Source organism: Ostrea edulis, chromosome 1 (genome assembly GCF_947568905.1).
Source record: "Ostrea edulis chromosome 1, xbOstEdul1.1, whole genome shotgun sequence".
NCBI lineage: Eukaryota > Metazoa > Mollusca > Bivalvia > Ostreida > Ostreidae > Ostrea > Ostrea edulis.
Window position 1 is genome coordinate 74,773,552 of NC_079164.1, and position 24,639 is coordinate 74,798,190.

General features: G+C 36.5%; 1 protein-coding gene across 6 annotated transcripts in view; it reads right to left on the reverse strand.

Annotated features, from left to right (window-relative positions):
* The window catches only part of LOC125681509 (centrosomal protein of 192 kDa-like), a 43,117-nt gene that overhangs the window by 11,998 nt on the left and 6,480 nt on the right, over positions 1 to 24,639 (reverse strand). For 3 of the 6 annotated variants that reach the window (XM_056160497.1, XM_056160476.1, XM_056160502.1), the window contains exons 6-27: positions 24,307 to 24,547; positions 23,856 to 24,026; positions 23,235 to 23,326; positions 22,986 to 23,082; positions 21,314 to 21,437; positions 21,105 to 21,222; positions 20,851 to 20,922; positions 20,123 to 20,332; positions 16,595 to 16,858; positions 16,098 to 16,275; positions 15,180 to 15,350; positions 14,824 to 14,888; positions 14,536 to 14,724; positions 14,235 to 14,373; positions 12,121 to 12,321; positions 8,553 to 10,226; positions 8,108 to 8,367; positions 7,762 to 7,908; positions 7,404 to 7,535; positions 6,249 to 6,266; positions 5,479 to 5,698; positions 4,026 to 4,386 (exon numbers count right to left, since the gene is read on the reverse strand). In XM_056160497.1, the coding sequence (XP_056016472.1) occupies positions 4,026 to 4,386; positions 5,479 to 5,698; positions 6,249 to 6,266; positions 7,404 to 7,535; positions 7,762 to 7,908; positions 8,108 to 8,367; positions 8,553 to 10,226; positions 12,121 to 12,321; positions 14,235 to 14,373; positions 14,536 to 14,724; positions 14,824 to 14,888; positions 15,180 to 15,350; positions 16,098 to 16,275; positions 16,595 to 16,858; positions 20,123 to 20,332; positions 20,851 to 20,922; positions 21,105 to 21,222; positions 21,314 to 21,437; positions 22,986 to 23,082; positions 23,235 to 23,326; positions 23,856 to 24,026; positions 24,307 to 24,547 (5,144 nt within the window). The remainder of the gene's footprint in view (positions 1 to 4,025; positions 4,387 to 5,478; positions 5,699 to 6,248; positions 6,267 to 7,403; positions 7,536 to 7,761; positions 7,909 to 8,107; positions 8,368 to 8,552; positions 10,227 to 12,120; positions 12,322 to 14,234; positions 14,374 to 14,535; positions 14,725 to 14,823; positions 14,889 to 15,179; positions 15,351 to 16,097; positions 16,276 to 16,594; positions 16,859 to 20,122; positions 20,333 to 20,850; positions 20,923 to 21,104; positions 21,223 to 21,313; positions 21,438 to 22,985; positions 23,083 to 23,234; positions 23,327 to 23,855; positions 24,027 to 24,306; positions 24,548 to 24,639) is intronic. The other 3 variants (XM_056160482.1, XM_056160494.1, XM_056160489.1) reach the window with 3 other exon arrangements.

Below are 24,639 nucleotides of genomic sequence, written 5' to 3' on the forward strand. Positions count from 1 at the left end.
GAACACTGAAATCACAAATAACTGAATGTAGTCATCAATACAACACTGAAATCACAAATAACTGAATGTAGTCATCAATACAACACTGAAATCACAAATAACTGAATGTAGTCATCAATACAACACTGAAATCACAAATAACAGAATGTAGTCATCAGCAAAACACTGAAATCACAAATAACTGAATGTAGTCATCAATACAACACTGAAATCACAAATAACTGAATGTAGTCATCAATACAACACTGAAATCACAAATAACTGAATGTAGTCATCAGCAGAACACTGAAATCACAAATAACTGAATGTAGTCATCAGCAGAACACTGAAATCACAAATAACTGAATGTAGTCATCAATACAACACTGAAATCACAAATAACTGAATGTAGTCATCAATACAACACTGAAATCACAAATAACTGAATGTAGTCATCAATACAACACTGAAATCACAAATAACAGAATGTAGTCATCAGCAGAACACTGAAATCACAAATAACTGAATGTAGTCATCAATACAACACTGAAATCACGAATAACTGAATGTAGTCATCAATACAACACTGAAATCACAAATAACTGAATGTAGTCATCAGCAGAACACTGAAATCACAAATAACTGAATGTAGTCATCAATACAACACTGAAATCACAAATAACTGAATGTAGTCATCAATACAACACTGAAATCACAAATAACTGAATGTAGTCATCAGCAGAACACTAAAATCACAAATAACACTAAAATCATAAATAACTGAATGTAGTCATCAACAGAACACTGAAATCACAAATAACTGAATGTAGTCATCAACAGAACACTGAAATCACAAATAACTGAATGTAGTCATCAATACAACACTGAAATCACAAATAACTGAATGTAGTCATCAGCAGAACACTAAAATCACAAATAACACTAAAATCATAAATAACTGAATGTAGTCATCAACAGAACACTGAAATCACAAATAACTGAATGTAGTCATCAACAGAACACTGAAATCACAAATAACTGAATGTAGTCATCAATACAACACTGAAATCACAAATAACTGAATGTAGTCATCAATACAACACTGAAATCACAAATAACTGAATGTAGTCATCAATACAACACTGAAATCACAAATAACTGAATGTAGTCATCAACAGAACACTAAAATCACAAATAACTGAATGTAGTCATCAATACAACACTGAAATCACAAATAACTGAATGTAGTCATCAATACAACACTGAAATCACAAATAACTGAATGTAGTCATCAACAGAACACTAAAATCACAAATAACTGAATGTAGTCATCAATACAACACTGAAATCACAAATAACTGAATGTAGTCATCAACAGAACACTGAAATCACAAATAACTGAATGTAGTCATCAACAGAACACTAAAATCACAAATAACTGAATGTAGTCATCAACAGAACACTAAAATCATAAATAACTGAATGTAGTCATCAATACAACACTGAAATCACAAATAACTGAATGTAGTCATCAACAGAACACTAAAATCACAAATAACTGAATGTAGTCATCAACAGAACACTGAAATCACAAATAACTGAATGTAGTCATCAACAGAACACTAAAATCACAAATAACTGAATGTAGTCATCAACAGAACACTGAAATCACAAATAACTGAATGTAGTCATCAATACAACACTGAAATCACAAATAACTGAATGTAGTCATCAATACAACACTGAAATCACAAATAACTGAATGTAGTCATCAATACAACACTGAAATCACAAATAACTGAATGTAGTCATCAACAGAACACTAAAATCACAAATAACTGAATGTAGTCATCAATACAACACTGAAATCACAAATAACTGAATGTAGTCATCAATACAACACTGAAATCACAAATAACTGAATGTAGTCATCAACAGAACACTAAAATCACAAATAACTGAATGTAGTCATCAATACAACACTGAAATCACAAATAACTGAATGTAGTCATCAACAGAACACTGAAATCACAAATAACTGAATGTAGTCATCAACAGAACACTAAAATCACAAATAACTGAATGTAGTCATCAACAGAACACTAAAATCATAAATAACTGAATGTAGTCATCAATACAACACTGAAATCACAAATAACTGAATGTAGTCATCAACAGAACACTAAAATCACAAATAACTGAATGTAGTCATCAACAGAACACTGAAATCACAAATAACTGAATGTAGTCATCAACAGAACACTAAAATCACAAATAACTGAATGTAGTCATCAATACAACACTGAAATCACAAATAACTGAATGTAGTCATCAACAGAACACTGAAATCACAAATAACTGAATGTAGTCATCAACAGAACACTAAAATCACAAATAACTGAATGTAGTCATCAACAGAACACTGAAATCACAAATAACAGAATATACAGGTACAAGAACCCGGGTCATGGAGACCTATATACATTAATCAAATGAAGACAAGAGTGAGAACAATAGGAAATGAAAACGAGATGTGTTTGTAAAACTCTATGTCCTGGTGGCAACAAATGAAAGGTCTTGTTATAAAGAATTTCGATACAAACTATGAAAGCTTTTCCTTAAATAATTCAGGACTATCTATTGCCTAGATCACAAATTCAACAAGAGGCCCATGGGCCACATTGCTCACCTGAGTCACCTTGGCTCATATTTATAGATTTTTCCTATATATTCGCATGTAAAACTTTGATCACTATTGTGGCACCAACCTACTCCTGGGGGCCATGATTTTTTCAAAATTGGAATGTGGACTGTCAGGAGGCTTTCATGTGAATGTAAACTTTTCTGGCCCAGTGATTTTTCTGAAGATGATTTTCCCTATATATTTGCACGTAAAACTTTGATCCCCTATTGTCGCCTCATCTTACCCCCAGGGGCCATGATTTTCATAAACTTGAATCTGCACTATGTCAGGAAGGTTTCATGTAAATTTCAACTTTCCTGGCCCAGTAGTTCTTGAGAAGAAGCTTTTTAATGATTTTCCCTATATATTTGTATGTAAAACTTTGATCCCCTATTGTAGCCCCATCCAACTTCAAGGGCCATGATTTTAACAAACCTGAATCTGCAATATGTCAGGAAGCTTTCATGTAAATTTCAGCTTTTCTGGCCAAGTGGTTCTTGAGAAGAAGATTTTAAATGACCCCACCCTATTTTTGTGATTATCTCCCCTTTGAAAGGGACATAGCCCTTCACTTGAACAAACTTGAAAGCCCTTCACCCAAGGATGCTTTTGGCTAAGTTTGGTTGAAATTGGCCCAGTGGTTCTGGAGAAGAAGTTGAAAATGTAATAAGTTTACAGACGACGGACAACAGGCGATCAGAAAAGTTCACTTGAGCTTTCAGCTCAGGTGAGCTAAAAACTTTGGAAAAAAAAGATAGGTCTTCTCACAAGGAATGCACATATGAAATTAGAGAAACGTATCACTCACCATTCAAAAGTTATGAGCAAAGATAAAGTTTCTGACAGACAGGCAGGACAAACACAATATGCCCCTGATTTTCAATATGGAGGCATACAAGTAACTTTTTTTTACTGCGACATGTGATCTGATTTTCAGTGGTGAAATACAATTTATCCAATGAGTAAATAGTTCATTATTTTCCGTAAAAATAAAAAAAGTGATATTTTTGCAGTGGGGAAAATGACTACAGAACTCATATCTTCTGTAATGAAAAACTGGAATATGCAATCATAAAAAAAGTAATATTACATGTATATTGTACACCAAGTTGGATATGAAAAACAGCACTACTATCCTTTTAATTATTAAAAAAAAATTGGGACCATGCATGAGAAGTATCCAACATTAAAACAGAAAATTATTTTCATGTCCTAGATTGTGACTTAGAGAGTAACTGTCACTGCACTTCAACGAAGTGAAAAGCAAAAATAAGTTACTGCCATGATTCCGTATCTAAAATGTACTACAGATGATTCTGTGTATGTATAATGGGTCAATTAAATATTCATGGATATACTGTACCTTTCCAGCGACTTTTTCCCCGATTCTAAAGGAAAGAATTCGACCACCACTTCACTCTCCTGTCCTGGGGGGATAATAATTTGTTTAGGACGGACTCTGAAGACATCATCATAGTCTGGAATACTTAATGAAACTTTCAGCTCTATATTTCCATAATTCTTTAGTGCAATGGAGTCTCTAGCAGCCTGTCTGACTGTTGACTCCAGCTTGACCATTTCCAGGTATTTGGGGATGTGTAGTCTTGCCACTCCCACTATGGCCTGCAGGTCTATTGTTCGGAGGGGTGGGATATTAGCTGTGGGCGTGTCTACATCTATATCAATCCGGGCTGTCATCTCATCTGGAGGATTCTGAGCCAGTGCTAACAATAACAACAATATTTCAATGAAAGAAAAAGAAAGCAAAATCAAATACCCCATACCCACACGATGAATGACAATGCAACACACAATGAATGACATTATGCTACACATAATGAATTGCAATGTTATGCATAAAATACAACAAATTCTTCCGCCTCTGTGCTATACCGTGCTATTTTCACTCATGTACAGTAAATGGCACTACTCGTCATACAATGTAAGTAATATTGTTTGATTGATTGATTGATTGATTGTATCTTGTTTCACGTCCCTCTCGAGAATTTTTCACTCATATGGAGACATCACCAATACCGGTGAAGGGCTTCAAATTTAGGCCTATGCTCAGTGCTTACGGCCATTGAGCAGTGGGGGTTCTTTAGCGTGCCACACATCCTGTGAAACAGAACATCTGTCTTTAAGGTCATCTCTGAGGACCCATGACATTCACACTTGATGCCGAGCGTTTGGTGACGGAATTGTCACTACCTGTTTTAACGAATTAGGTCTGTCTCGACCGGGATTCAAACCTCAACCTTCCACATGTGGTGCGAACGCTCTTCCTCTACACCACTACGACGGTTTGTAATATTGTTAATAGAAATGTAAATTGTTTGTAATATTGTTAATAGAAATGTAAATTGTTTGTAATATTGTTAATAGAAATGAAAATTGTTTGTAATATTGTTAATAGAAATGTAAATTGTTTAAAATATTAAAATAGGAAGATTTTAATTACATATGGCTTGAAGACTGGTTACAAGCAAGTTGCATGAAATCGTTTATTGTGGCCTAAGTTCTATGTTAAAAAGGGCATAACTCCCAGAAAAGAAATCAAATCAGAATTTCCTGTGAATATGCACATCTACACTGCATGTTCATATCAAATACAAAGTTTTATAAAATTCTGACAGACCAACAGACTGACAGATGAGCCAAAAACACTTTACCCTCCACAACTCATATAAACAATACATAGTAGAATTATGCACGCATGTGAAATGAGCTGCAAGCAGTAAATCAAGAGAGGACACGTATTCTAAACAATTTACTTTCACAATGCTAATCAGATTGAAATACTAAAATTCAAATACCTCTGTCTATCCTTTTGTCTGGCGGTCGACACCACACCCTGACCTCTTGTTCACTGATCCCAGAATCCTTTCCTGACCGGCCAGGTATACACAGTGTGACCACTGTCTTTCCTAACGCTGGTGACTGTGGACGACTGCTGCGGGATATGACAGATATGTCTCCCAGTGTAGAGTTCTGTCCGTTACGGTCAAAGCTAAAGCAATGCCAGGGGATGTTGTTCTGTGTGATACAGAAACAGACTCCTAATGACACATTATATCATTGTCTATCATTACAAACTGGCATACAAATATGTTGTAGTGTTCTATGAGTATACAGAAATTGTTAGCCTTTGTGTCATTAGTCAAATCTTCACTGTTCACGTGTTTTTTTTATAAATGATTTTCTACAGTGATGTTAAATTTGTGATTAATTAGACAACCTTTAAAATTCAAGAAAATCTGCAGAAACAACTACTGGTACATTATGATGATGAAAGGTTTGAAATGACGTTACTAGTCAATGAAACGCTACATTATCAAGTGATGATAAAAATTGATTAAAAAACTTCTTCATAAAAGGCAATGAACAAGGAATTTATCAAGTAGAAATGAATAAATTACAAAGCTGTTGAAGCAGTTCTTATAACATATTTTCAGGTTTAATTACTTCAAACTCTGTTATATGGGTAAATCACACCATAGGACGAGGGAAAGGAAACATACAATGAAATGCAAGGTAAATATGTGCGTAGTACAGAGGAGTGCAGCACCCGCTAAAAGATACCTACAACGCCCAGGTTCTTAGTCTGAAATCACCAGCAATAGTTGTCAGCTTCAAGAATGCTCATAATTCAACATCATTATGGACACAAATACAATGACAAGAGTCTAGTTTTACATGCTTTAAGCTTTAGCATATTAGAAAAGAAACCCCTATAAAGTATACAGTTCAGATAATAGGCACGAAAGTACATCAGTATAGGTGTACAAAAATGTTTGTAACAAGTGGATGTACAGAGCAAGAAACATAATTAAAATACATGTACAGTCACGTGAGTACATCTTGTAAACGGTAATTTTCATACAAATAGTACAAGAAGTACCCCAGAGGAATCTTTCAGATGAACATTTTTGTCATTTTCATCACAATTACAAGAATATTAATTTATACAAAGTTGCACTAAAGATGTTATATATATTTTTTAAATGTCATGTGGAAACAGATTAATACATGTATGTAGCTTATGTTTAAACAAATTCCTAATAAAGAAAACACACATTGCAAACCATAAATTCATATATTTCCGTGTCATTCAGATTCAGACAGAATTTCAGTATATGTGTACATACATGTACTAAAAATGTAGAATTTGTAAACCCAACTTTTTCTTCTAAAAATGTCAAGTGGGAAAGGCATTCACAGTGAAAAATATTTGTGAGTAAGCCAACATACTGTATAGACACAGTCATGTAAGCAGAATGACATTTTCTTACAGGTGTGGGGTTGTACGGAAGATTTTTGAAAATTGGTTGATTTATGGCAGTTTTTGTCCCACCCCTAACGTCCCAGGGGTGCAGGAATCTTGCTGGAGTCCTAAAATTTACAATTTATGTCCCCCTCGTCCCAAAAATGCTTCATACCAAATTTGAATAGAATAGGAAGAGTAATTATTGAAAAGAAGTTAAAAATGCTCAATTGTTAACATACACATGTAATCACTAAAATCCCCACCCCTGAGATCATGAACTCCTTCTAAATATCCATTTGCTTTCCAAAATAATAGCCATGCATAAAAGGGTTTACAGTACAATGTATTTGATATCATGCACTCTACAAATATCATTAATGTTCACATCCCTCTTATACTTGTACATATAATGACACTATCATGCTTAAATGATTTTCTAAATGAATAGGTTTGTAGTATTCATAAGATACTTACACACGAGATGGACAGTCTGAGAGGGAGAGATGCCTGTCCGTAGTTAACAATTCCCAGGGTCAGGGATTTACAGCTTCCCCACGTCACTTGTCCAAAGTTCAGCATTCGATTTTCGAGACCAAAGCCGTGGACCTGTCAAAACAAAACGTACAATTAATTTTACCTATGCAATAGTAATTAAGATAAATTTCTGCAAAATTTGAATGCCATCATATGGTAAAAACAAATTTTTGAAGTTATGACATACACTGTGCTTGTATTACTTTACTGAGATTGTATTACTGTACTGAGATGACATGTTTTTGAAAACTTGTCACCGTATACTGTATGGAGGTCTGTGTATAGTGTAATTCCTGACCTCAATCTTGGGTTTTTCTGCTATGGCTTGTATTGTGACTACAGTGGGATAGGATGTAGATCCAGATGCTCGATCCTGAGTAAATCTGTGGGAGTGGATCAAAAGTTCTGCTACATAGGCCCCAGCCAGCTTAGGAATAAATATCACCTGTAAATTATAGGAATATCACCTGTCAATTATAAAAATAAATATCACCAGTAAATTACACAATCATGGTTTGCTTCAATTTGCCTTACCCACAGAGTTTTCTGTCCACTTTTGGTTTGAATCAACTTGAAAATTTGACTCCTGATCCAATTCAAGTGCACAAGTGTGGATCATACTCCTCAAGCCCAATCAAACCTACCTCAATCTTTTCCACTGTGTTAGGTTCCACGATGACCTTTTGCTTCATCTCAAATGGCACAGTCGTGCTGTTGCCTACCGTCTGTCCATCTACATACAGCTGTCTGATCTGGAGAATACACTCCAGCCAGCGATGGGTGGGATTGGTCAGGGGGAGGGTGGTCTTCACAGAGATACCCACACAACACACATCTCTGAAGGAGAGGATCTCTGGGGCCTTAATGGCAGCCACACCTGTGTATTCTGGCATGGAGGGTTTGGCTTGAAGAAAACAAATGTGAAAGAATCTGTGATATGTTACATATCAAATCCTCTGTTTGTGATTAGTACATATCATAAATGCAATCACCATCATCTTGAAAACTGTAATGCATTAAAATGATTTCTATAAAAGCTAAAAAAAAAAAATTACATACTGTATGTGCATAAAATGCTTGACGCATTACCTGATTTGAAATCTGGATCCAGAGTGGACGTTTCTCCATCCATTACAGACATCACAGAGTGATTCAGCTCGTAAAACTGGGTCTCCGACATATTGGTAGCATCCCTCTGGAACGGTGTGCTGTGAAATGCTGGTGGTTGTCTGAACATACTAGCATCATCCGCCAGTCTCTTCCCATCAGTCATTGGTTCCGACAAGATCCTTCGATGTCGTGACTGGTCTGGTGTGATCAGGCTGTGCTGACTAAGATCAGCCAGACTGACGTCTTCAATGTTACTTTGTGACTGAGACAATGTTTTACTCACAGCATTGTCTTCAATAGGTAGATGATCTTGTTTCAATGTGAAAATGTCACCATGGGACTGAGAAAACTGCTTTGAGGATAAAATCTTTCTTGTGGCAGGAGGAGGAAGATAGTGTTGAGCAAAGCTACTCTTTAACAGTGACTGTTTCGTAAGTAACATGGGTGGATCTGATGCTTTGTGGTGTGGAACAAGATTATGGTGAAAACTTGGTACGGGTGGAGGAGGCATCAAGGCCCTGTCTTCCAGAGTCTTCTGAACATTAGATATATTTTCCTTGTTGTGTGCACTTTGGGAATACTCACCTTCGTCTAGTACTTCATACTTCTTACTAACAGCAAAATTTCTATTTCTCTCACTTTCATCAACACTCTGCTGTCTCCCACTGTAATCAATGTCATGATCACTCCGACAACGAAAGTCACTTTGATTTCTTTCCATGCCCCTGTGCTCACTGTCCCTTTGGTATTTTGAGTCGATGGCATGTTCCACATCCTTAGCGATGAAATTAAAGCCCCTTGAATCTGCCGTCTGAATATCCTCTGTGCCAACCAAATCTTCCCTCGATAATCCCATGTTTATTTGATGTGGATAATCCGCTTTAAGGCTGTAGTCTGTACCGTCTGGAATATGATGCCCAGTTAAGTCTCCATTGGCACTGCCACTGCCATGCGGGGATCTAATCCGGTTCTCCCTGGATTCCTTATTACTGTTAGCACTGCTATGTCTGGATCTCTCTCTGTACTCAGACGAGTTGACAGAAGCATTCAGAGGCTGTCGTATATTTTCCTGAGATGACCTTTGACTCCCTCCACGACTAACTGGAGAGGTCATGCTGCCCCTTGATCCTTGGTTACTGTGGATGGATGATGCCTGTGATACATTACTCTGTTGATTTCTTCTGTCCACTTGATAATTAGCAATCACACATTCCCTTTCAATGGCTTCCACATTTTCACTCTGACAAGGTGTTTTTAACATAACATCTGAGGGAGTCACATTGTCACTTCTGTTGATTGGGGACAGAGAAACATCCGATTCCTCCCCATCTGGTCTTGTTTTATGCAGAATGTTTTTCAACTCAGGGTCATCTCTTTGATCATCTGACCCTTTTGAACTTAGAGAGGTTGAATGTTGACTCTTGTCTTGTTCAGGAGAATCTTGGGAAGTTTTCCTTGGAGATGACCCTTTGACCTTATGGATAACATCTGATCCTCTTCTGATGGGAAGTTTGGTTGCTTTATTGACTGGATGACGAATGGATCTGGAAGATTTTTGTGACAGAGCCATGACCATTTTGGACAGTTCTTCTGGCTTTGTGTCTTTTGGCACGGACTGGAGCAAGGAGTGAAGTAAAGTAACACTTAGAGAATCTAAAAAAAATATAAAAGTTTGGCTGTTACACAGTGGCGGCTCAAAAGCTATGTATATATTTTCCATCAATCAAACTCTCATCCTTGTTTTTTTTCTTATTCTTAAATACATGTACTGAGCTTTTACAGTGTAAAACAGTACATATTGAAGGTTTTATAAAAGTAAAATCCCAGTTTATACCTGCATTGAACATCTAGCAATATGTCACAAATTCCTACTACTATGCCCAAATAAATTTTAAAGAGTTATTCTCCCTACACCCACTCTTCAATCTCTTGTCATATCCAAGAACTTCAGTTTATGTGAAAATAAGCTCTTAAAACTTTACCCAGGTAAGTATAGATATCTTATGAACAGGGGTGTTACTTTTATAAAAACCCTCAGTTTATGACAATATCTACACTTACCTGCATTGAACATTTAGCAATAACTAGAATTTGTAGCCACAGGAGGCGGGAATTGAGTACATAAAAACGTACTCACCCTATTGGCTCTTTTTCTTCAACCATTTAAATGTCTTCAAGATAGAAGATCTGGGAAAGTTTTCATCACTCAGAGACACAAATAGAACGAGATGAATGCATTTTCATACGCCCAGTGGACAGCCTGTAAATTACCCATCATCCAAGGAAAAGAAGATAATAGGATTCATCTAACCCCGAGATAGTTGGTCACCAATGCCGAAAGGCACGAAACTAGTCATATCAACTAGAGAGAGAAAATTCTGACATTCTTGGCCCTAGAAATGACCAAGTCAAGAAATAGTGAGTGGTCTTATGAGGACAGAACCACCAAATTTAGGTCATTTAAGTCACAGGAATGACTTGACATATAGTTCAGACCCTGAGGACAGAGCAGCAAGTCTCTAGCCCGCTAACAGCTTCAACCATCCGCACATCAGCATGTGTTCACAGAGACGGGACATCATTCAAACCCAAATTTCTTTTGTGAGAAAGCACTTGCTCATTGGCAGTCAATACACTTGTACTTTTTCTTTTCTTTTGCCTGTATTCCTCAATCATGCAAGATGCAGAAACCTGTTTTTCTTTAGACCACATCTTACAAACCTTGCATGTTTTTTATTCTGAACATTGACAATAACATGCATCATGGTCATCTTTATACGACATCTATCTGCAGCATCTCTTGAAGTCCTTGCATGGGACGTCGGCCATGGTGTAATCACAGCATGGCCGACAACACCCCGTCTCACAATCACAACATTAAAGAGAAATAAAGTGCTCTGTAGCGGGACACACATCCGTCACTTACACTGTCTCAAAATCGGGAATTTCTATACTATTGGGAATAGTTTGTTAATTTGGCTATCTCTTCTTACTCAAAGGTCACAATTACCTAACTTTAAGTGCAACACACCTTCTACCCAAGATGCATTAGCTGACAAAGATTGAGGATTCTAGGCCTCATAGTATTTAAGTTATAAGCTGGACATGAAAAAGCTAAAAGACAAGACTGATAGAATGCTATACCATGTACATCCCGCCTTATACAGGCATGTAAAAATGAGGTCAATAAATACCATCAATTTGTAATAAAAGCACTCTAAAAAAAATCACCCCAATAAACAAACAAAAAGTGCAATAGTAGGTAAAAGCCAAAAATTTTCCACAAGAGAAACTCTGCAAGGAAAGCAAATCGGTTGCCTGAACATAAACTGAAGTGCCCAGATATGGCAGGAGATTGAATGGTGGGTTTGGAGAAGATAATCTTATAAGTTATTCAGGCATAGTAGTAAGTGTCAGTGAAATATTGCTATATGTTCGATGCAGGTAAGTATAGATATTGACAAAAAATTTACATATTATATACACAAGTCAAATATGAATACTTTCTGGACATCATAATGTTATATAGCCATCAAATTTCTCTTACCATCAGAATCCCTTAGAGACTCTTGTAACTTGGAGAGCTCAGCTGATAAATGGACGACTGGAGGCTTGCTCCCAGGGGGTTGGGGCTGGGAGTCCCTCTTGCTCCCAGGGGGGTGGGGATGGGAGTCCCTGCTTTCTCTGTAAGCAGGTGACTCCTCTAGGTCAGCCAGGGTCACTGCATCATCCAAGAGGGTTCTGTCCTCTTAAAAAACAAGATGTGTTTAATCAACACAAATGCTCCCAAGAGTGATCATTTACATCTGAGATATGCCTGTGTTCACTTTTCTCAAAATTAGGTCAAACTCCATAATTAAACAAGAGGCCCATGGGCCACATCGCTCACCTGAGTCACCTTGGTCCAGATCAGAAGATTTTCCATATCTATTTGCATGTAAAAATTATGGCCCCAAACCTACCCCTGGAGGCCATGGTTTTTGCAAACTAGAATCTACACTATGTCAGAAAGCTTTCATGTAAATGTGAACTTCTTTGGCCCAATGGTTCTTGAGAAGAAGATTTTTAAAGATTTTCCCTATATATTTGTATGTAAAACTTTGATCCCCTATTGTGGCCCCATCCGACCCCAGGGGGGCATGATTTTAACAAACCTGAATCTGCACTATTTCAGAAAGCTTTCATATAAATCTCAGCTTTTCTGGCTCAGTGGTTCTGGGAAGAAGATTTTTAAAGATTTTTCCTATATATTTGTATGTAAAACTTTGACCCCCTATTGTGGCCCCATCCGACCCCCGGGGGCCATGATCTTAACAATTTATAATCTGCACTATATCAGGAAGCTTTCATATAAATCTCAGCTTTTCTGGCTCAGTGGTTCTTGAGAAGAAGATTTTAAAAGATTTTTCCTATAAATTTGTATGTAAAACTTTGATGCCCCCCTTGAGGCCCCATCCGACCCCCGGGGGCCATGATTTTAACAATTTAGAATCTGTACTATATCAGGAAGCTTTCATATAAATCTCAGCTTTTCTGGCTCAGTGCTTCTTGGGAAGAAGATTTTTAAAGATTTTTCCTATATATTTGTATGTAAAACTTTGATCCCCTATTGTGGCCCCATCCGACCCCCGGGGGGCATGATTTTAACAAACCTGAATCTGCATTATATAAGGAAGCTTTCAAATAAATCTCAGCTCTTCTGGCTCAGTGGTCCTTGAGAAGAAGATTTTTAAAGATTTTCCCTATATATTTGTATGTAAAACTTTGATCCCCTATTGTGGCCCCATCCGACCCCTGGGGGCCATGATTTTAACAATTTAGAATCTGCACTACCTAATAAAGCTTATCTATAAATTTCATCTTTTCTGGCCCAGTGGTTCTTGAGAAGAAGATTTTTTAAAGACCCTACCCTATTTTTACCTTTTCTTGATTATCTCCCCTTGGAAGGTGGCCTGGCCCTTTATTTTAACAATTTAGAATTCCCTTTACCTAAGGATGTTTTGTGCCAACTTTGGTTGAAATTGGCCCAGTGGCTGTTGAGAAGAAGTTGAAAATGTGAAAAGTTTACAGACGGACGGACGCCGGAATACGGGTGATCAGAAAAGCTCACTTGAGCTTTCAGCTCAGGTGAGCTAAAAATGTGGTACCAATAGAAAGGTCTTTTCCAAGAGCTGTATCCCTCACCATTCAAATGTTATGAGCAATGTTTATAATTTTGAAAATTTGGGCCAAACTTCAAGGTAAAGATCACTAGATCAAATATCATGGTAGCATATGAAAGGTCTTGTAATAAGGAATCTATTAACAAAATGTGAAAGCTTAAATGGTTCAGGAGATATTGCCTACTTTAACTTTTCTGTCAAGGTTATAAGGTCATCAATTGTAGTACCAATAGAAAGGTCTTATACAAAATATGCACATATAAAATATGAGAGCCCTATGCCTCACCATTTAAAAGTTGTAAACAAGGTTAATGTTTTGCACAGAAAGACAGACAGGACAAAATCAATATGCCCCCAATTTTCGATTTCAGGGGCTATAAAATTGGAAAGGATTGAATGAATTTAAAGAACATCCACAGAGAAATAGTCACTTATATCTAACATTTCTACCAATAAATTGATTGTACAAATATTCTGATCCAATCATTTTAATACAAACCATCCTCGTTTCCAACTCCCGCTGTTCTACACTTGGAGGCATGAGGACTACTTTCACTTTCATATTCTCTTTCAGTTTCAATCAAAGCCATAGGTTTTCTGTTTTGTGGTGGAGTTTTGATTTTCATACCAAATTCAGGCTGCAAGGAAATGAAATGATTAATTTCCAAAGTAATGTATGCTTGAAATCTATCTGATGGCTCTTGATTTAGTTTGGTAACATGGAAATCACTGTGAATCAAATGAACACTAACTTCTGGTTAACATTTATATTTACTTTCCAAGTTTTAAAAGTTACTTACTCTTTCCTGTGAACCATCTCCTCCTAAGGACCCCAAGGCACCTGATCGACTTTTCATGAAAGTTCCAATTGAAATCCTAAGGTCATCTCCATTGCTTTCAGATTTCAGGAATGATGGACAAGATATGGACATTTTGCTGGAATACCCCCAGGAATCCGGAGAACCCACTGGGGTCACTATCTTGGCATCCTGAGGGAAAAGTTTGAAATTAATTCCCCAGGTCAATCACAATAAAAATGGTTTATTTTCAAACATGATTAATGTATAAAATACAATTATATCTTGTACCTCTCTGAAAACATTCTCTTTCTCAAACTGTTCTTCATCTTCATCCAGCATTGCTTTAGCTACGTCTACAATAGCATTTGTACATGTACTTAATACGTTTATCTCTGCCATTAAAACATTAAAAGTATGTACCAGACATATAAACATGGCTATTAATCTTGTACATACTGTACGAGGTAAACTTACATGTACATTTGCACATGTATGTGAAGAATATTTCAATTAAATGAACTCTTTCATGATTCTTCTGTTTACACAGATATATCTCACAATTGTTAGATTCTTGTAATATACAGCCAGATAATATCCACTTTTAAAAAGGAAATAGTGCCAGTAAATTTTAAACATCGAAGTACCTGCAGACTTGAATTCACTATCAGCCATGGTAACATCAAAATCCAGACTCCCCTTGGCAAACTGTTCCTGCAGTCTGGCATGTTGGTTGGGTACCATATCTGTGAAATCAGTCTGGAATGCTAAGTCTGTCACCACCTCCCCATCAGCATCCTTATATACCAAAGGTGGATCTGTCATGAAAAAGAATCATCTTCAAACTTTTGTCATATTCTACATAACATTACATGAACATTTGTTATGAAATCAATACTCAATTTCCTTCATATTATGTGTCATTCAGACTTTACATATATACTGTATATAGCTTTAAAATTTTGCTCCTTTTGTTTTGGTCAAAGTCCATTTTCACACAATTTTAAATGTATGTGGGGGTTTCTTTTTTTTTTTGGTGTTTTACTTGAGGGTGAGGGGGGTCCTTATGCCCATTTTACATAAATGTTATGACAAAATTATTTGACCAACGGTGAAAATAGAGAAAACTTATGAAAGATTTCAGGTATTACATACTGTACATCACTCTAAACACTCACAAGCCTTCTTTAGCAGCTCTTTATTCCCTCTTTAATGTAAGTCTTGGTCTTACCTTGACTTTCGGTTTCAGTCTTGCTCTTACTTTTGGTTCAGTCTTGCTCTTACTTTTGGTTTCAGTCTTGCTCTTACTTTTGGTTTCAGTCTTGCTTACTTTTGGTTTCAGTCATGCTCTTGACTTTTGGTTTCAATCATGCTCTTGACTTTTGGTTTCAGTCTTGCTTACTTTTGGTTTCAGTCTTGCTCTTACTTTGGTTTCAGTCTTGCTCTTACTTTTGGTTTCAGTCTTGCTTACTTTTGGTTTCAGTCTTGCTCTTACTTTTGGTTTCAGTCTTACTTACTTTTGGTTTCTGTCTTGCTCTTACTTTTGGTTTCAGTCTTGCTCTTACCTTGACTTTTGGAAAGTCTAGGTGAATGCAGAGCTTTAATGGGTTGTGATAAAAAGACTTCTGGGAAGCTTCTCCTGACAGTGTTCATGTCTCCTCCATAGTACTGACTCAGTCGCGGCTCAGTAAACACACAATCATCAGGCTCTGGCGATCTCCTGGGCTGTTTGGAGTATTCACTCTGGATGGCAATGTTAAATGGCCATGATTGTTGTGTACAAAATGTGTGGGTTTTTTATATATCAAGCACACAAAATAAAGCAATAATCAGCGTTTTGTGTATTGAATAACTACGTCATATGATGTGAAAGACAGAAATATCTATCATAGGATATCTGTATGTTACATGGTGTAGATATGAGAGAAATAGTGACAGAGCAGATACATGAGTAAGCATTTACAAACATTCTGTAGCATTCCAAGAATCGGTGCATCACATCATTGATTAAAACTGTTCTACCCCTGTAATTTGTGAAAATATAGACAAATTATACACATACCCCCTCCATGTCTCTAAGTAGTTGTGTTTCCTGGTGTAGACATGGAATGGACTCCTGACTAATGCGCAGACTTACTCCTGACTGAGAACTGAGTCTCTGGCTTGCCTGAGACTGAGAGCTATTCCAAGTTCTTGTGCTCAGTGGACTCGTATTGAGCTGCATCCACTGGTTAGTATTGCCCTGCTGCTCTGATGCAGGAGATTCCTTACTGAGACCAAAAGATCCAAACGACGACTCAAGATCTCCAAATGGGTTATCTATTGTCTGCAAAAAATCAATTACACACATATATATTTAATCAGTTACCCAGATAGCTAATACTTAATGCAAGAAAAATCTAATAATTTAACAGATCCTCCAAATCAATATAAAATTCAACATAATTTTGTCCTAATCAATTTGGAAATTTTGTCCATCTGGGGCCCGTTTTACAAAAGAACTTACGACAAAGTCGCAAGTCTTAAATTATATTACACAGTTATTAGCTTGAATGAAGGAATTAAAATGTTTCTGAAACTTAATTTTCAACATCATTTCTTCACTATTTTACATTGGAGTGAATTATATTACAATAAGCGGGGGAATTCCAATATGTAAAGTTGATCGTAAGTCTTAAAGGTCATAGGAGACGGTTTTTAACAATACGTTTTCTCTCCATAATTATCAACTTTGTTTCATAGACTCCTCATAAAAATACCTTTTTAAGATTAAAAACAATATTAACTCGAAGAAATTGAAGTGCAAAGGTAGTCAGAATAGAAAATTGTTACCCGATTATCGTTCCTGATTTCCTAAATTTGTGACGTCATAAGAGACCACACTCAGATTTGCGAATCAAAACAAAGGCACATCCATAGACGATTTATTCGTAACTGGAGGAGTTTTTGAATGGGGAACCATAGTTTGTTATACAAGAATATCACTTTGAACTCATAATTAATGCAAATGCCAGCCACATCTACGATTTTTCATCGGAGGACGAACAAGAAGATCAATCAAGATCCTATTTATTTCGAATCGGTTGAAACAATACTGACTGGTTAATGATAAATGTATGATAATTTCAGAGTACATTCTCTGATGACAAATAGAGAAATATAGATAGTTATTCTTGCGCTTTCTAACCCCATGCAGACACAGCGACGCATCATCTTTTTTTTCCAAGGGGGGGGGGGGGGGGGGGGGTGGGTGTGAAGGTTGACTGACAAAAAATGTGGGCACCCTCTCATCCCCCTTTGGTTTTATGTGCCCAAGTTCCACCCTGACTCGGATATATTTTATAGCCAGATCGAAATTTCCTTTACACACATCCTGAGCGCCGTTTTTTAAATTTATTTTCATAGGAGTTTTATACAAGTATCATGTACAGCTATTTAGTTTAACAGGTGAATCTAATAAATATAAATGGCTTCAACATTCTTTTACAATAAAATTTGCGACATTAGGGCCTATATGAAGAATAATTTACCATCACATTAGCCGCTATAAGGGCTCTTTCTTGCGTATAATGGTTGGAACTGGAAGCCAGAGGAAGAATGAATTCTTCGTCTGGACCAGTTATTGAAGGAACTGTCAAAAAATCTGAATGTCCTGATTGTTTTTGTAGGCCATGCGTTATGGACGAGTCACACAGACAACTTTAGGTAGCCAAAGAATTTCTGGTGTGCAGTCCAGAAAAACTAATTCAAACAATAAAACTTTCTAAACAATTTTGGAATATGTTGAGTCACCGTGGAGTGTGGGACGATGATCGGTTCATAAGTTGTACATAGCCAGAAAATCTGCACAGTATGCAGGAACTCCCGTCGGAAACTGTATGCTTGGCTGTCATACATCGTCGGACACAGGATATCCGACGAAGGCAGTCAAATGGATACAAGAAAACGTAGAAAAAAAAATAATCTGCCTAATTTATCAATGGCTCACGTTCTCATTTATACAAAATAAATTTATCGAGCTTTAATTTTTACATGTTGATTCCTTCAACCGACCGGTTGTTCAAAATCCTCGGCCTTTAACGTTATTTTTTGTTTAAAATTTTTACCCTAATAAGGAAACCAACGTGCAAATTAGTGCTTCATTTAAAGAAAAAAAATCATCCCCCAACTCTTGCATGACCATAAAAATTGGTTTATTTCACCTGATATAAAAACTTGTAATTTCAATATGCTCCACCATTTGCTTTGAACATTCTTTTTCAAACAGAAAAGGGGGGGGGGGGGTGTCTGATAATGCAACTTTCAACATATAAAGTTAGACCTATTCACCTTCAATTTATTTACTTATGTATTCAGAGAGAGAAATTCTGATCAGAAAAGCTTCATATAACTATTTCATAGTCAAATTTCATTTCTAAACAAATCAGATCATGTTTATACTAAATTATGAATATCTGTATTACAGTGTACATGTAGTCTACCGTCATTATATAGGCCTACAGTACAGTCAATGTTTTGCAGGATTTTCTTGTCTTCGCAGTGCTTGCCGTTGGTTTGTAGCCTAGTCGAAAATAGTTAGAACTGCATCTGGTCGAAGATTTAATTTCATAAACCCATTAGTCTTTGCCAAAGTAGAGTGAATACAATAACGAAACTGATCCTCATCAACCCCCGTAATCGCGTAAAATGATTGTCAAACAACTTCGAGTTCTGTGTTCTCGGTGTAGATTTCACACCCAAGTCTTTCTGAACGTTAGATCATTTAGACAAAAGTATATAGAAATACCTGACTTGCTACATTACAGTTGAATGTAAGCACATTGAACATTTTGACGGTTAAAACCCGCAGTTGTTAGTATAAACAAATACACATTTGCGTCAGGCTGGTCTCTTTTGACGTCATCAAGCAAGGGAGATAAGTCATCTTACTATTTTGATACTTCACACCACGGCAACATTTGACGGTCTGTAGCGCCTGTTACCTTACGATTTTTTCTTAATGACTTCTTTATATATGTTAAGCAATTAAAGAAGAACACATTTTCGTGCAAAACAAATTTTTTTTTGAAAATCGTCTCCTATGACCTTTAAGTTCTTTTGTAAAATGCACCCCTGATTTTGATTTAAAAATTACATATTTTGTAATGACAAATGTAAATGTCAATCCTCTAAACATTCCAGAATTTAAGTACATAGAGAGAGATAAATGTATAATTAGAACAGAAATAAAATACAAAATGAATATGCACTTATAGTTTGAATGTTTCTTAAACATTAACTTTAAACCTTCTTTTGTTTTCAACATTTTTTCTAATCCAACAATATTATTTTAATATACTTATAACTACAAAAAGTAAAAATCTCTTTCAAATCCTTGTCATCAACAGTCCCAGTGCTTTACCTTTTGAACAAATCTATTAGAAACTAACACATTTACTTCAATACTTCAACTGCAGTGTACATTTGTCTAACCCTTTAAAAAGGCATTCTCCAGTTTGATGTTCATCATTGAGCAAAGAAGACTACATTAAATACAGGCTATGATTTAATAATAACGGTCCTGCTGAATTTCATACAAAGACTTTCCTACCTGCACATCATTGATATTGCAGCCTGAAGCCTCCAGTCTGTCGCCGGGGGATACAAATGCTTCCAAGGTCTCTGGGTTAACTGTTTCTCCAAATATGTCATCGGTGGTGTCCAACCTCTGTCCCGAGGGGATCAAGGAGGCATCCGAGTAGGACGGCTTAAAGTAGATGGAGTTCAACTGCGAGGGCATATCATTTTCACAACTTCCTCCCTAATTAGATACACAATTCCATAAATAATTGCTCAAAGAACAAAATGGAAACTGTGATGTATTTTGCTTACAAAACAATTATGACTGAGAGATGGCATAAAGAAGACATTTCTTCCACACGATGTGACATCAAACAGATGGGCACACAGATGGTTGAAGCCAACCCATTATAAGACATGTACTGTATAAGAAATCACTGTGTTTGGTCTTCTATGTAGGTGACAAAGATCTCAAATAGTGTTTGAAAATACTATGCCATGTACTAATATGGCAGTACTCCACTTTGACCATGACATATAACCTTCACTCTAAGTTGGAACATAATTTGGTCTTGGCCTTTCCATTTACCCAATACAGGGTTTCTACCTTGTACAGTATGCATCAGAAGTTGTGACCAAGACTGAAGTTGAGGACAGAAAGAAAAGAATGATAAAACTGAGAAGCCAAACACAATATGTCTCCATTTTTAATCTTGGCAGTATAAATATGCTAAAGTGCTGAAGAGATTTTAATTGTACCTGTGGATCTTGATATCTGTTCGGGCCCTTTTCTGTCAATAGATCATCCCCCATTGGTTTTACCCTTTGTTCCTGCAATCCCATGTACAAGCGCTTCATTAGTAACACCTCAAATAATGCATGTATGTATCCACACATGTGTAAACAGGCAGAGCATCAGATACACAGTAAAAAAAAAAAGATTTTCACCTTTGGTGCTTTAGTGAGCTAAAAACCATGACATCTCAAGATACTAAATTCAACAGAAGAATTACCTCAGGTTCTACTCCTAAGTTTCCACTTTTCAGGGTTGGAGATTTAAAACTTTCCTTGAAGATGTTAAGGAATTCCTTAGCTGGGGAACTTTGTGACTGCACGGGAGTAGTATCTTCCCTGTAATTTATGCAATGTACATCTTAAACGTAACAAATTCAATAAAACTAGCACTAATGTCAACAATGATACTTTGTTGCTAGGTACTTACTCATCTGAATCACTGTCATTCTGTGGTGACCTTTTGGCAGCTATCCTGTCTAGCGAGTTAACGTCACCCTCAGCAGAATACCTCATAGACATGTCATCATTGCTTCCATTTATTGCTTCAACTTCTGTCGCGATACAAAATAAACTTTATACAATATGAATTGATGACAAACCACACTGTACAATGCTGTGTTGATACAAATAAGACCTGAAAGAAGCCGAGGCACTATAGCTCTCACTAACAGTATCCATGCCTTCACAGACAACTCAATACGCCAGTTTCGAGATACGAACTCTTCTGTATAGGAGGTGCATTTAGTGGAACTTTGAATGCCTAAGTGGGACAGAGTGGATATACAACCAACGAGGAAGACGAGAAAATGTATTAAATGCGGCTTCTCTTTAAATATGTAAATATGGGAAATACAAAATATACTATCGAAAGAAATGTTTTACCGAAGTGGAAACATACAAACAATGTCATATTTGCAAGAAATATTTTAGATATATGGTACTTATGACCAGCGAGATAACGTGATAGGATAATAATTATATGTACAGTACATGTATCTAATTACTCCCTAAATACTTATCACTTACTCAGTTTGTGTATCAGTCGAATTTGGGTCATCAAACAGCGTATGAGAAACTTGCTGAGTACATTCACTTACGCTGTGATGAATATCTGTCCCACTCCCGCGTGTTAACAAATTCTTTCGCGCCTTACTATGTACGAGAGTTCTCCAAAGGGAAATAACTTGGATGTATCTCGAAACCGGCGTATTTCATAAACATGGGACATCCTATTGTAGCCACTTCATAGTCATTATATGAACATACTTTACAAAACAAGATGTATTTGTGAAACACTGATGCCAACATATGGTAGCAAAGTCATTCTGGTACCATACGAAAGGTCTTGTCACAAGGAATACTCATGTGAAATATGAAAGCTCCAACTTTCAAAAGTTATGGCCAATGTTAAAGGTTTTTTTTCAAAAGTTGGTCAAACTCCAAGATGAAGGTCATGAGGTCAACAATTTTGATACCAAAACAAAGTTCTTGTCACAAGGAATACACATGTGAAATATGAAAGCCCTATCACTAATAGCACTCAGCAATCAAAGTTATGGCCAAGGCTACAGTTTTTTCAAACAAACAGTCCAAATACTATACATGCACCCGAATCTCCAATTACAGTGACATAACAAACCCAAATTGGCTTTTAATTTGACAAACTATATATTCCTCATTTTCCAAAAAAAAAGAGATGTTTTTTCACACTAAAAGCTCAATGAAATTGTGTCATTTGCCTTGATTTTGATCTTCAACAGAAGTTGCAACTCAATATGATGCATGTTCCATGATGTTTTACATTGTGATATAGGTTGCAACTTCACCAAAACAGATAGAACTTTAACTGTTCACAAATTACACCCACACCATAACCTCATTCCAGTCCTGGATTCATTACATTACTTTCTTACTTTCTTTATTACCTCCCCTCAGAAGAGGGCATAACCTTTCATCTGAACTTAAATCTCTTTTATCACAACTTCAGCATTTCCTAAGATGTAGAGTATTGACAGCTTAGTCAAATAGAAAGAAAATAGATCCTGAACGCTTACTTAAAACTACGACTAAGTGAGATGAGGGGGGCTCAAAATACCAACCTCTTTTTGAAGTGTTGACTTCAAGGTCTGCACTTTGACCTGCACCAGAGCCTCGCTTTGAAATGCTTTTATGTACTTCCACAGACTGATCAAACAACTACAATAGATAACAAAGAACACAAAATCAGAATAACAGTATTGTTTGACCTTCTCTGATGACCGTGCCAAATTAAGTCTCTTTGTAGATACATTAATGATAAATATCCTGAATCAGGAATCCTCTTTCTCAAACAAAGACTTGTAACTTGCCTCACTATCCATTCCTACTGCTGCTAGATTGGGATACTGGGCTCGTGTTCTCGCTGATAAAGGCTGACTGACATCCTCACAGCTTCCCAAGTCTACAAAGTACAAGCAAACAATCAGTTTAATCATATTGTGTTCCCTATGATTTCCAATATCAATCTGTAATAATCTTTTCATCATAGTTAAATCATAAAACTAGTCTCTTCCTTCTCATTATTAACAGCTCAATAATCTATATACCAATCAGTGGTCAACTAAGAGCCATGAGCAACCGACACAAATGGATGAAGTCAAAATTTAACCACATCATTTTGAAATTAATAATAGAATTTTACAACAGATAACATGCCTGTGATCAATTACAATCAGATCCCATTATTTGAGAATTTGTGTATCAACGTGCATCCTCGTCCTTAATGTTTACATTCATCGCATTGTTTGCATGAAATTCATAGAGTAAAGATTAATTCATAAATGAGTGATTCTAATTTTCAACACCAAAATAAATCTGCAATAATTTGAATGCAAAAATGTATTAAAAGCAGTTTGATTAAGTCCACAAAAATAATTTGATGCATAAATTTCCAGATATAATGTGGTTAACTTTTCCATGGCTTCACCTACCATCAAATAATGTGACTTTGCTCAGACTGGGATATCTCCTCTCTGAATTCCTTGTGGTGTCCTGTACGTTAGAAGTCTCCTGTGCATTGGATGAGTCTGCCTCTTCTGCTGTGACAAACTGAGAAAACGTGGATCCAGACTTTAAATACACAGAGTTCCAAATGTCATCACCTGTATATCAAAGCAATAAAACGTATCAAGTACCTGATGTGTATACATATCATAATCTGTATGTTTCAATGTACATGTACATTGCATATTGAAATATGCAATCATGATAAAAGTTTCTAGTAATTTCATATAAAATGGATGTGAGCTGGCAGAACCAATAATAAACACAATGTATCTAGTTTAATGACAAATATACTGTATGTAACTCCATTCTAACTTAATGTTTTTCGACTAGAATCTTCTTTCATTGTTTAATCTAACCAGCCTGAACACGACAAACCTGTTGTGTAATCACTCATGGTGTGAACCTTTATTTCCGAGTCATCCGGATTAGGTTTCCCTGCATATTCCAAAGCGCTTTCATTGGCTGTCATCTCCAGGTCAAACTCCTCATCCAGCTGCTCCAGCTCGCCTTCCTGGAACTGGATGTCCGGGATTGTGACATCCCCTTCCTCCTCTGACAGGATTCCTGGCATCTGTCCAGCTGATACGGTGGGAAACAAAGCCTGTTTGAAGTCTCCCTGGAAAGTTATATAATAGTAAAGTGCATTAAAAGAAACAATCAAACAAGAGTTCCATTCTACCCCCCCCCCCCCTCCAAAACACTTTGCAC